At 38.2% G+C, this 13,859-nt stretch overlaps 1 protein-coding gene across 2 annotated transcripts in view; it reads right to left on the bottom strand.

Annotated features, from left to right (window-relative positions):
* The window catches only part of CRYBG3 (crystallin beta-gamma domain containing 3), a 129,518-nt gene that overhangs the window by 50,080 nt on the left and 65,579 nt on the right, over positions 1-13,859 (bottom strand). For both annotated transcript variants that reach the window (XM_019448117.2, XM_019448119.2), the window contains one exon: positions 10,471-10,597. In XM_019448117.2, the coding sequence (XP_019303662.2) occupies positions 10,471-10,597 (127 nt within the window). The remainder of the gene's footprint in view (positions 1-10,470; positions 10,598-13,859) is intronic.

Genomic DNA, 13,859 nt, shown 5'->3' with positions numbered 1-13,859 from the left:
CAGACTCTTAATGAGACAGATGTTTAAAAAAAAATTAAGGAAATATAAGATTTAACCCTTAAATTAAGCTAAATTAGCCACTATCTTACAAACACAAAATGAGAGCTCAACGGCCTTCCTGGAGAGGTTGAGGGAGGCTCTCATTAAATATACGGCTATCTCCCCTGACACCCCTAAGGCTGAGATAATTTTAAAGAACAAATTTGTCACTCAGTCAGCCCTAGATATTCAGAGAAAAATGCAAAAATTGGCTGTTGGCCTTGAAGGGACTCTGGAGGAGCTCTTATAAGCTGCCAATTGGGTATTACTAACAAAACAGAAAAGGAAGCTTAAAAAAAAAAAATCTGAGGCCTTAATTGTGGCCTTGCGTACTATGTCAGACCAGACTTCCTGAGGTCCTGGCACCAAGTGGCCATTCAGAGCACGAAAAGGAGAACGTCCTCAGAGGGGACAACCAAAATGAACACCCCATTAGCCATGCCCTATGTGGAGACAATCACTGGAGATCTGAACACCCCTCAGGGACCTCTATCTGTGAGGGTTCAGATAACCAACGTCCCTGGAAGGGACTAACCGGGGCCTGGGGCTCTTCACGGTGGCTCCCCTAAACCAACTGTTTATCAGAAACCCAGAACCTCAGGTAACTCTAAATATGGAAGAAAAACTGATTTTCTGCTTAACACCAGAGCTACCCTTTCTGTCCTCCTTTCCACTCCAGGCCAACTATCCAAACACAGCACGAGAGGCATCTTTGAAAAACTAAATTTTTCTCTCAGACCCTGGGATGTATATGAGGAAACCTACTTTTTTCTCATTCTTTACGGCTAATGCCAGAGAGCCTTATTCCTTTGCTAGAAAGGAATATTGTAACTAAATTAGACACTATGGTGCTACTAACTCCAGGACAGATAAACAATTATGTGTTTTTGGAAATTACTGGATATTATATGTGTTTTGGAAATTACTGGATATTAAAGGGTTCAGGAAAATAGTTTGCTGCTAAATCAATTATTAAAGGAGACTCAATCACACCTACTCTCTACAAAAAATAAATAAATAAACTGGGGTCTGACTCCTACACACTGTCTCTAGCCCTTGGAATGGTTACAAACAAGCAGGGCAATTACTATTACCAAGCTCACAGAGCTAAAAGATGATTAAAACACAGCATCAGGACTTCTATTTAGGGAGGGACAAAACTTATCAAATGGCCCAAAGATGTTTACTAGAAAAAATTTGTCAAGGACAGTTCTCCAAGTAGTATCAGGCTGTGAAGTGCGTCTTAGAAACAATCCTTTCAACCACAAACTTGCTTTCCCAGACAGTCAAGGAACTGGAGACTATCCAGGAAAGATTAACAATTAGGTCTCACTCAGATGCCAAGGTCAAAAAAAAAAAAAAAATCCACCGTCTGTTTGAATGGGTTAATACTTTTAATTGGGTAGAGGCCTTCTCCTACAAGACAAAAAAGGCACAAAAAGTAATAAAAATTCTACTTCATAAAATAATACCCAGGTTTGGCTTATCTAAATATTTACAAATTAATAATGGTAAATGGCTGCCTTGACTCTTTCTCTAATAGAACTCCTGGCTCTTAAAAAAGTTTTACACATCAAAATAAAGCAGACTGTCTGCTTATACTCAGCAAAACTCTAACACCTCACAAGGATTACATGCCAAACTCTTAAAAATAGAGCCACCATTGATTACTTACTGCTCCTGCTTCTCCATCACTTGGGTTATGAGAGATTCCCTGACATATGTTGTTTACAAAGTCAGGGTCTCTCCTAGATTATTTGACAGGTTTGGAAACTATAGACATTATCTTAAGATGCCATCTTATTGGTCAATATAATCTTTACTTTGTGTTTTTCTCTTTATGTCTACTAACGTTTATGCCACCTCATACCTGCCAGCCTTCCTGTAAAACCATACTGTGGGCCATTCGACCAACCCTTAGGTAGACTAACTGCTGTACCCCTATGCCGTCCCTTAGCTTGAAGAAGCCAGAATGGTCATCGTCCCTGTTCCCTAACAGTAGTTACAGGCCCTATGCCAGGGGAGAAATAAATAGGGAAAGGGTTAACATTAGGCAGGGAGAGATAAGGGACCTTCAGGGAAAGACTGCAGCTGCAAGTGGGAGGCTAAAAAAGCAGATGGGGTTCTCCCCTTATAAAATCCTTTATGGGCACCCTGTCCCCATTATCAAGGACACAAGCAGGGGATCTAAATGAGATAGACAATCTAATCCTAAAACAACAGATACGGACCCTTGGCTTTACCCTTACCACCTTTCACCACTGGGTCAGGGAACGATTACCTGTGAATCTGCCTACAGATGCTCACCCCTTTAAACCAGGAAATGCAATATGGATAAAGTAGTAAAATGTCCAACCCCTAAAGCCCCTCTGGAGGGGACCATTCACTGTCATTTTGTCCACCCCTACTACAGTAAAGGTAGCCGAAGTGGGTACCTGGATTCATCACAGCAGAGCGAAGCTGGCATCTTGAAACTGGGAATGCGTTCCTGATCTATCAATGCTGTGCAAGCTGACCATATGGAAGAAGCAATATGCAACTCCAGAGGCTCCAAGAAACTGCAGCCCTGTTTTAGTCACTCCAGAAGCTGACTAATCCATGCATGGCAGAAGCTTGAGGAATCGATGTCCTTAAGTCCAAAAGACTGTCCTTATTTTCTATGTTTCCTTACTGTGATACACTATCACGCCTTGTTTCCCACTACCATTGTGGTTCCTGCTCTACTCTTTTCCATAGGTTGGCAGAGGCTGCCTCGGCTGGCTAAAAATGTGATGAGAGGTTTTTGTTAACACTCACCTTCCTTTTGGGAATAGAATACTTCGCTGGTACCTACATGGGGAAACAATGGCCTTAAGAGACTAAAAATTAGGTCCCCACAAACCTTATAGTAAAACAAAATACCCCAGTCCTACTATTGGGGTTTGGCTTCTTAAAAGCTCAGTTACTGGAAAAAAAACTGTCTTGCCTAGTGGAGAAAAGTTCATTGTCATCTGTTAAAAATTTAGCACGCCTATGCCAAAGATTTTATAACTCAACTGTCCGAAAAACCCAATGGTGAGGGACCTCAGGTCACCTTGAGCCAGATCCCCACCCCTTGTCTAACTTCTCCCATCTCTGAGAGGCCTGAGACAATGTCAACACAGGCATCAAAGGCGAGTCCCAGGTGGACTATGCTAGATATGTGCAAAGACAGCCTATATACTACTTCCCTCAATCTGGTCAGGGTCATATGTGCTGGAAACTACTCATCCATCTTTCTTCCTGCTCCCACTTGCTAGAGAGAAGTATTTGGGATTCCAAGTATATGGGGACAGGGAGACTCAAAGAAAGCAGTGTGCCTTACAAATTAATACTCAAAAAGATAATAAATGGCCTCTGGAGCATATAATCCAATATCATGGCACTGCCATCTGGGCAGAGGATGGGTATTGCGGCTACTACACTCCCATTTACATGCTAAACCGCATAATTAGACTGCAAGCAGTTGTAAAAATTGTAACAATGAAACTGCCAGAGCTCTTAACTTACTAGCCAAGCAACAAACCAAAATGTGCAATGCCATCTATCAAAATTGCTTGGCCTTAGATTACATGCTTGCTTCTGAGGGAGGTGTTTATGGAAAATTTAACTTGAGCAACTGCTGCCTACAGATAGGTAATGAGAGGAAAGTCCAAGAAGAGATCACGGATCAAATGAAAAAGGTTTCTCGTGTCCCAGTCCAGACCTAGAACGACTGAAACCCTGGGGAGTTATTTGCAGGATGATTTTCAACTCTCAGGGGATTCAAAATCCTCATGGGAATTATCCTCCTAATTTTAGGAGGCTGCTTAATCTAACCTTGCTTAGCTCCCCTGGATGTAGTCTGCCTCCAATCTCATTGAGGCCATAATTTAAAAAAAAAAAAAAAAAAAAAAAAAGCCACTCATGTAATGATGTTATAAAAATTTAAACCTCTAAACCAAGATGATGCTCTTTGACCCTAAATAGAGGGGTCTGAGCATCAGAGGGGGTAATGTGGTAGGGTCCCCTCCCTAAGGATAAAAAAAAAAAAAAAAAACCTCAAGGAAATCTTGCTATTAGTGCACTTGACAACATCCCTCGCGACCTTGTAACATGAGACCACTTAATCAGACTACATGTTTGTGTGTTACCATATATGGGAGACAAACAAGTAAAAAATACATTAAAAACTATGCCACGTGGCATTTGGGGCTCAGTTCTTTGAGGACGAGCCCAACTGAGGGGTGCCGGCAGGAATAAAGTTGCTTCCTGGAAAGAGAAGTCTCAGTATCACGACTCTCTGTGTGCGACATTACTGCTAGAGAACCAAACTCTCTTCCTCTGTCCCTACTATTTTGTTGTTTGTAGATTAGTCTTAGACCTATGGAAAATGTTAGCAACTTCTGTAAGTCTAAACAATATCCATTTTCTCCTGCTTTTAATATGTTATAAATCTAATCTAAGAATAGATTTCGAGGATAAACATTCACCTTACATGAACAAGCAAAACAGTGTCAAAAACAACCAAAGCATCTATCAGAAGAAAATACATTTAAAAAACCTCTCATTTACTACTTACTTCTCAACTTCCAAGGAATTAAAAACTTCATATCAATGGATCAAATTTCATTTGAGACTTCAGGATAAAAGAGAAAGGCTTTTTACCTGAAATGTTTATTATAATTCATAACCCATAATTGTGTTTTTAATTCCTCCTTGACAGTAAACCTTTGGAACCTGACAATATGTGTTACTTTCATTACCTTCACAAGGTTCTTAAATAAAAATGAGAGTTGGGTGAATTTATTTCACATCACTGTCACCATCCCTTCTTTTTAAAATTTTTCTTTTTTCATGTTTATTTATTTTGAGAGAGAGACAGAGCGCGAGCAGGGGAGGGACAGAGAGAGAGAGGGAGACACAGAATCCAAAGCAGGCTCCAGGCTCTGAGCTGTCAGCACAGAGCCTGATGTGGGGCTCAAACCCATGAACTGTGAGATCATGACCTGAGCTGAAGTCAGAACTTAACCGACTGAGTCACCCAGGCTCCCCACCATCCCTTCTTTTATTAATATAACACTTTATCCTTAAAATACCTGTACTTGTTATCATTGAGCTCCCCTAAATCCTAATTTTATATATATACATGTAATATACATGCATATACATGCGTACACATGTCTATCTTGAGAAAGATCCACCATTTTCCAGATACAAATATAAAAGTATAAAAATATATTAAAATATATATATATATATATATATATATATATATATATATATATACACACACACACACATACATAAATATATAAAATCAAGCCTTTAAATGTTCCATAAGTGATTTGCCGTAAAGTCCCCAGGACAAGCCTTTCAACTGAAATATGCACAACTGGTGGCACACCAGCAATCCTGGTTATACTGACAACACAAATTTTCATCACCCGAAGAAGCTGAACATGCCTGTTTCTTGTAACCTGTAAGTATAAAACAAGCTCAAAGTGGCTGTGAGGATACAATGTGAGGATTAGCTGAAAGGAGCCCCATCTGGGTCCTGGTCAAGGAACTGGTACTAACAGTAACTAACCAAGCAGGCCCAAGAGCTCCAGGAGAGTCTGTAGCAGTTCTTAATTACATGGCCCTCTCCTCCCTTACTCTGGTAACTCTGGAATGCTCCATCTCTGCTTTTACTTCTTCTGCCCCTACAACTGTTCTCTACTCCCTGATAGGGTTGCAGGAATAGGGGAACAAGGATAAGCTGAAACGCCATGGTTCACATTATATTGGAGTAAAATGAGACAAAGACATAAAAAGACAAATACAGATATGTGTACATGTGCTGTGTTTGTGACCTTTCATTAAGAAATAACTATGTTATGATGTTATGTACTTTACTTGAGCAATGATTTGCACAAATCCTACTGTGTGGGCTGTGCAAGAGTGAACTGGGAAGCAGGCAACAACAATGCAGCCTGGAAGCTGAGCAGAGGAGGGACCCACTGTCACAGGACCCAGTGTCAAGTATAAGAGCTGACTGCTGCCATATGCTTGTGGATTCACAAACAAATTTCCTCATATGGATTGAGTTTGTGTCCTTCCTACTCTGTCTGCTATTCTGAGAGACCCGGCCAAGGGCCACAGGAGCCTCTTAAGTGGCATCACTCTCCTCTTTCCATCTTCTGCTTTTGTTTACTCAAGGCTTTTCTTGCCTTACAGCTTTTGCCTTCTATCTTTTTCTAAGTACCTTTCTGAGCCACTTTCCTTTTTTCACTCTCTGCATTCTTCACTCAAATCTACCAAATATACATTATCTGATCTAGTTGACAGTTACCATCAATATGGTGTCCCTACTGGGCAGAGCTCGAACTAGCCCAAATCCAATCACCTGGGCTAAATCTCCTGGGGATACATGTATGAAGTGTGATATAAAACACACAAAAAACTACAAAAACCCAAACCCACAACTTCTGTCTTGTTCAAGAGGAGATTGCAATAAGCACTTAAGAGTCATGTCCAGAGTAAGCATCATGAGATTTCTATGTTACTAGCATCCCTGCTTTGCCAGGTGCAAAAATTATATAATTTTGAAAGTCACACAGATTAAAGTGGAGCTCTATTGCTTGAGAAGAATGAATAATGATGGAATGATCTAAAATTTGTATTCCATTTTATATTTTTAAAGCACTTATATCCAAGGGAAAATCTGGATAGTTACTCTGGTAAGCTATCTCTGGTCCAGAGCTCCCCATTGTCAGAAAAAATGAGCAGATGCTTTGGGACCAAAGATAAGTCTTTAAGGATTAGTAAATTGGGTGTTTTTAAATTCCATACAATCCCATAGCTGATCTGCCCTGGAGCTCTTGTGCTAAAACCCCTGGTGGGCAAAGTGTTATGAGACACCAGTGGAGAATTGGTATATACATTTATTTAGGAGAAATAATGGTCTCCCCATTGCATACCACCTGGTTTCAGAGACCTGAAAAGAGGCCCCAGGTCTGAAAATCCTAACAAAAGCAAATCCAAAAGTTAAGCTAGTATAAAACTGAGGGGAAAATACCGAGGAAGCCAAAGAATAAAAATTCATTGTTTAATCTCTGGAGTCTAAATACTCCTATATTCTTCTGGACCTCTCCTTTAAAAAAAAAGAAAAAAAAAAAAGAAATTAACTCAAAGTCAGTATATCTGACTGCCTCATTTGGAATTAGAAACATATTTCCTGTTGTCTTCTCCAAGCACTCCAAGACACAGATCACATTATCCCTAAGGAACATGTCCAGAATTTGACCTTAGTAGATTCACAGTGTTCTACATTCTGAAGCCAGGACATTAGAAAACTGTATTGCATTATGCAACTTTTCTATCTATCTTCTTCTTTATTTTGTTTTATATTACTTTAATTTAGATCTTACATGTAGTGCATCATTCTTTCCCAGGTTAGGGACACCTGAAAATCTATATGGGGAAAAAGATGTCTCATGTCAAATCTACCTGCTAACCTATATAGGTTATGACAACCATGAGAGCTTTAAATCTTACATCTAACAATACTGTGTCTTAAATTTAAAATTTTTCAGAGAGAGTAGATCTTATGTCTTATCACAAGAAAAAAAAAATAATAATAATAAAGGAGCAGGAAGAAACTTTGGGAGAAGACGGGTATGTCTGGTCTTGATGGTGGTAATGGTTTCCCCAGTGTACACATGTCTGCAAACTCATCGAGTTGTAGATGTTAAATATGTACAGCTCTTTATATGTCAACAGTGTCTCAATAAAGTAGTAAAAAAACCCAAAACTCTTCCAACTCTCTGCTATGTCTGAAGAATGCAAAATATTTCATCTGAAAATATTTTAGTGAACATAAATTTAAATTATAAATGAACTGTCTGAAAGTCATGTAAATATTTATTATACATGTGTACTGGTCTGCAATGTTAGCATACATTTCTAGCTACAAATGAAATGCTAATAAGCTTTTGGTTGAATGAAATCCAGTTTTCCAAAGTTAAGGTACTTTTTTAGGGTAATCACTCTGTAACAAAAATTAAAAAAAAAAAAAAGGAAAATATGACATGGGCTCTACAGTAACACAGACTTGGTCTCAAATAACAATTCTACACTTGGTATGACTCTTACCTGAGACCCTTAGTTTCTATTCCTATAAGATGAAAATGGTAACAGTGTCTATCTTGTGGTCTTTGTGAAGATTCAGTACAAGTATGCATGTAAGGCCATTAATAAGCACTTGACAAATGTCAAGATTATAATAATATCTTTATAAGCTAACAAGTAGTCTTTTAATTGTTAAAAAAAATCTTAACAGAAGATTTTATGTCAAGGGAATTTATTTACATAAAAGCTGTCGTTATTTTTGTAAACACCCCAAACTTTTGTATACAGCAGTAATCAACATGCCAATTCCTACCAGTTTTTTCCAATGTATATTATCATACTTTCTATACCAAATACCTATTATTTGGCTATATATAGTATTTATATCTTTTCACATTTTCTATTATTGGGAGATTTCAATGAGTGATTTGGGGTTTTATTCTGTTTGCTTGTTTTAGTCATAGTCATCATGAGAAGATGCCACATTCATTGTTGAACATTTCTAGGAACAGCAAGGCTTCCATTCAGCTATCTTTTTAAATAAGGAGGAAAAATATTAAAAATTATTCAACATTAGAGCGGAAGATTCTTGGACTCATGACTCATAGTTCCCTGAATGCATATGGTTGTGAAGAACTAAAATAAAAGGATGAAGGTTCTATCTTGTTTCATCTTGCTTGCCTTTTTAGAGGTCAAGAAAGGAATAGCTAAGTAGAGAAAATGCATGGACCTTGCATAATAGAATTGTGGACTAAGTACCTCATAGTTATCTATCCACTGCTCAAGGAAACTCAGTGCCCAATTATCTTCAGTGGCCTGTCTTATAGGTCTTTTAGGTAGAACTGTTTTCCAACTCGTGGTCTTACTAACAAGGATCATTCATGGAGAAACACAAAAAAAGCTCCCTTGCTCCTGTGCAGCTTTCCCCATTCTTGGCTCCTCCTGCCTGACCAGATGAATAGCCCAGACAGACAAAAACCTAAAAGGCCAGAGCATGCAACTCTTTGTGCCCATTCAAAGTTCATGTGGACACCCTTCACTTCATTATCAATTCCTTCAAAGAGGGCTTTAGAGGTCATTGCAGACAGTTAGTATTTATATGGGTAAAGATTACTTTGGGAAGAGACTGCAGAACTCCTGAATTGCAAGAAAGCATGCTCCTCTGAACATACTTAAAAATCTCCAGAGCTGGTCAGAAAAATAAGCAACATTTGATAAACCCTGATCCCTACAGAACTCTCTAACATGTATCTCCTCTTCTCTGTGACCTTGACTTCTACCTGGAGTTCTATAATGTCCAGACTTATCTCCTCCATCCCAAGCCATTTCTGGATAGAGTCACCACAAAGATCTTTCTAAATTTCTAATCTAATCTTGTTCACTGGGCATAAGATCCATCAGAGGCTCAAGGTCAAATAAAGAAAAAAATAATAATCTGGACTCAACATGTGTATAAGGCCCTTCATTATCTGGCTTTTGCCCTCATTTCTCCCAAAGTTCTGCCTAATATCCTGACTTAATTGTATTTCCCAAACACCCCAGCTTCACTTATAAGAGGACTTCTCAACCTCTGCACTATTAACATTTTAGACCAGATGACTCTTTGTTTTGAGAGGGCTGTCCTGTGACTTATGGAGGTTTGGCAGTATCCCCGGCATCCATGGAGTAGCTATCAGTATCAGCCCCCATCTAGGCCTCCACAAATCACAACAATCCAAAATGTCTCCGGACACTGTCAAATGCTCCCTAGGGGTAAAATCACCTCCAGCTGAGAACCAGTGGCTCGCATCCTTGCCTTTTAATGTTAATCTCTTGCTAAAATAGCACCTACCTTTCTGATTCACTCTGTCCTGGAACCTCTCCACTTGGCTAACTCTTGAATCAGACATCTTACTCAACTGTTATCTTTTCCTCTCTATTTCCAAGTGGGAGTAACTGACCTTTTTCTGGGTACCCTGAGTACTTTGTGCTTAATCCAATCATAGCCAAATAATATCAAACACTTATATAAATGCTATTTTCTCTAGTAGACTGCCTGCTCTGCGAAAGCAAGGACTGAGTGGCCACTGTATCTCCAGTATCTGATACAATACAGCTCACAAAACAGGTGCTCAAAAAGTACTTATGGGATTGATGGATGAAAAGTAAACATAAGTATTCTATAATAATCATAAAGTTAAGAAAAGCAGGCAAGCCACATTAGTGGTTCAGTGTAATGCTCTCAGGTATTAGAAACATTTTATAACCTCATGTTTTATCACAACTTATGACTGATTTTCATGGATAGAAAACAGAAAATTACAAATAACAAAGCTAACTCACAGCTTGTAAGAAGCGGAAAGACAAGATGGGGCCACTTAATGCTCCACAGGCATTACTGTCTTCAAAATTTCCTTCTTCAAGCAAGAATTGCTGGCCTTTAAAATGTTCTTTTTCATAGGCAACCCACCTAGAAATACAAAGGATATCCAATTAAGCCATGAATAAAAAAAAGAAAAAAGAAAAAAAAAAAGAAAATATCCCGATAAAGCACTTAGTTGTATTATCACCATATTTTAAAAAAACAACACATTGTTTTGTTACCATTTATAAAGACAGATAAATGCTGTATGCTTCATGGATCAATAGCTTTTATAGTTTGCCGGCTTTTCCCAACAAAGGTTAACTATTGTAGAATTACAACAGGGCAAAGCTTGCTAATTGTGGCATGACATGATACTGTATCTCAATATGGTGGTGGTGCGGGGGGAACAGCCAATTAATGGAAAGTACAAATAGCCAATGACAAAAGTTACAAACCTATGCTGAGATTCAAAGAGCCATTCTTATTTTATTGACAAAGCCCTTCTGTAATCACAGAGAATGATTACTATATTAAACATTTTTCTAGGGTTTAAATCAAAAGAACCTCTCAGTAGGCTTCAGATCTAAAACACATTACCGGTGGTTTTAACAAAGAGGAAATGCAACTGGGCTGGCATTAGCGCTGATGGCCCACACATATATGAAGGCTTCTGTAAAAATTTAGGGGTGGGCAATTTTGTTCCCACCATTTAATCAGTGGTGATAATGGGAACAGGAAGGACGGTGACACAGTATGCTCCAGGGACACAGGTTTCTTGACTTCTCATCTAAAACTGTCAGTAAAGAACACTGATAAACACCATTGGTCATTAAGCTCCTCCACAAAACTTACCTTTTTATGGAATAATTCACAGTAGCTAACGAATGTAATGTGGGCATGGATGATTCATAACACACAATGGCCTGCTTAAATCTGCCTTGAGGGGCACTGTGGTGTTACAATGGGAGCCCCTCCAATGGAGAAGATTCCAGAATGACTATTTTGGGCTCGTGGGTTGGGAACTTCTGCATTCTGGGGCTTGACAAATGAAGCTGGGTACGGCTGACTACTATTGTTTTCAAAAAATTAAAAAACTACTCCAAAAAATTGTTTCCAAAGGGCATAAAATAATAGCAGTCGCTCAGCAATCATGTACACCTCCTCATTTTCTGCATGTAGGTGTGTGTATGGCAAGGGAAGAAGGGGTCCACATGAATGGGGATAAACATATTTTATATATCTTAGTGAATTTGTAATATGTACAAGAACATTATTTTATTCTTAAACTATTATGCGAAGATAAACTGCACAAGAAAGCTTTCAAAATTTTTTTTGAGTTTATTTTTGAGACACAGAGAGTGAGTGAGTGAGCTGAGGTGTGTGCACGTGGGGTTGGGGACGGACAGAAAGAGGGAGAGAATCCCAGGGAGTCTGCACTGTCAGCACAAAGCTTGATGCAGGGGTCGATCTAATGAACCGTGAGATCATGACCTGAGGCAAAATCAAGAGTCAGACACTTAACCTACTGAGCCACCCAGGAGTCCCCAAAACTTTCAAATTCTAAATGTGGCTTTCATTTATATAAATGTGGCTACTCAAAACATGCTTTTAATAAACCTGAATGGGAAAAAGAATAAAAGATATAGAAGACCTAAATATTAAAGACAGATTAATAAATTATTACATGATGACAGTTCAAAAATCTTCTCAGCTTTTTTACAATAAAGTTTTGTCTAAGATTCAATTTATATATCCATCTGGGATATTTAAAAACAGATGTTATCTGAGAAAAATGAAAAAACATCAACCTCACTTTCTCTAGATTCCTCAAGATGGGACAGAGATGAGTTCTTACTACCTGCAGATAAACAGTTAACAAAAGTGAAAAGTGGTAGTAACACTGAAAAACAGTGAAATCAACTGTTCACTTTTAAATGGGGATATGACATTTTACTCCTACAGTTGTCATATGAAAAATGAAACTTGTGTATATTGTATCACAAGCCATAATGTTTTCTTGAGAGTTTTTATAGAACAATTACAAAAAAAACTCAGGAAACAATGCAAATCACAATCTAGTTAATGGGAAAAACATTCAGATTCCAAAGGGAAGAAAAGGCAATAATATTTAGCAGGGTTAACAAGAAGCATATGTGTTCACAGATTAGCGAAGACTGCAAATAAATATGACACAATAAAAATTTGTTTATCCAAAACATGTTTGTTTTTCAAGGGCCTAATAATTTTTTAATTGAAGGATAAAGAATTAAATGATTACCAATGTCAGACTAATTATGGATATGTCCTACATATCTAATATATGGCATAGTCTCTTATGTTTCCATTTTGGCTAGTGTGGCCATCACTTGATTTACAGCCAGAAACTGCAAAGTCTAAGTCTCTAAATGTAGACCCTTGAGAGATCTAAGACCCATCATTTAACTTCAATGAATAAATATTTTAGTAGAATCTTTTGCTAGAATAGCATGAAGAAGTTTTATGATGTTACTGCAAATAATGAGACATGGATACTTAAAATGAACCAACATTCCAAATAAACTATCATATCAACAGAGAGACCAACAATGTTCATGGAGGAATTCTAGTACTAAGTTGACAATGGCAAATAAGCTCTGATTTTATCTGCCAGGATACAAATACAAACCCATATCCCACCAGTTCAGTCATGGATTTTCTGGGGTCCCTGCCCCATAAACCGATGACTGAGATTAGGTTACACTTAGATTTATACTTAGAGGTTCTTGGGGGGGCTTCCTCAAAAACAGTATAATGTCAGAGGGTAACCAATGTAAAAAATACTTGACTTGGGAAACCTACAACACAGGCTACTTCTTTAATGAAGGACTCACTGGCAAGATCCTCAGCACAGAAAGTTAACTAAGATCCACAGAATAGAGAATCAAAATTGGGGCTTCCATTCATATTCAAAATTTGTAAAACAAAATATATCAATTTCTTTTATCTGAGAGAGAGAGCGAGCGCACAAGCAAGTGCGCAAATGTGGCGAAGAGAGACATAGAATCCCAAAATGTGGGGCTCAATCCCACAACCCTGGGTTCATGATGAGTCCAAATCAAGAATCAGACACTGGAACAGATTGAGCCCCTGAGGCATCCCCCCCAACCCAAAATAATTTTATTTTGCAACTTTTATCTTCTATATTGTGTTTAGCAATACCAAGTGTTTAAGTTTTAGAAACTATTTTCTATATTCAATCTATCTCAAAATCTCTAATACAATCAAGAGTTCACAGGAAAGCCATTAGTAACTATTTTTTTATTTTATAGTACCTTACAGAAAAGATGCATATTTTTAGATTAAGGCACATTCTTTTTGCTCTGCTTAG

Source organism: Panthera pardus, unplaced genomic scaffold (genome assembly GCF_024362965.1).
Source record: "Panthera pardus isolate Hobbes unplaced genomic scaffold, ASM2436296v1 HiC_scaffold_16, whole genome shotgun sequence".
In the NCBI taxonomy this organism is placed as follows: domain Eukaryota; kingdom Metazoa; phylum Chordata; class Mammalia; order Carnivora; family Felidae; genus Panthera; species Panthera pardus.
The sequence above is the reverse complement of the archived record's forward strand: the minus strand, read 5'-3'. Positions and strand labels throughout refer to the sequence as shown.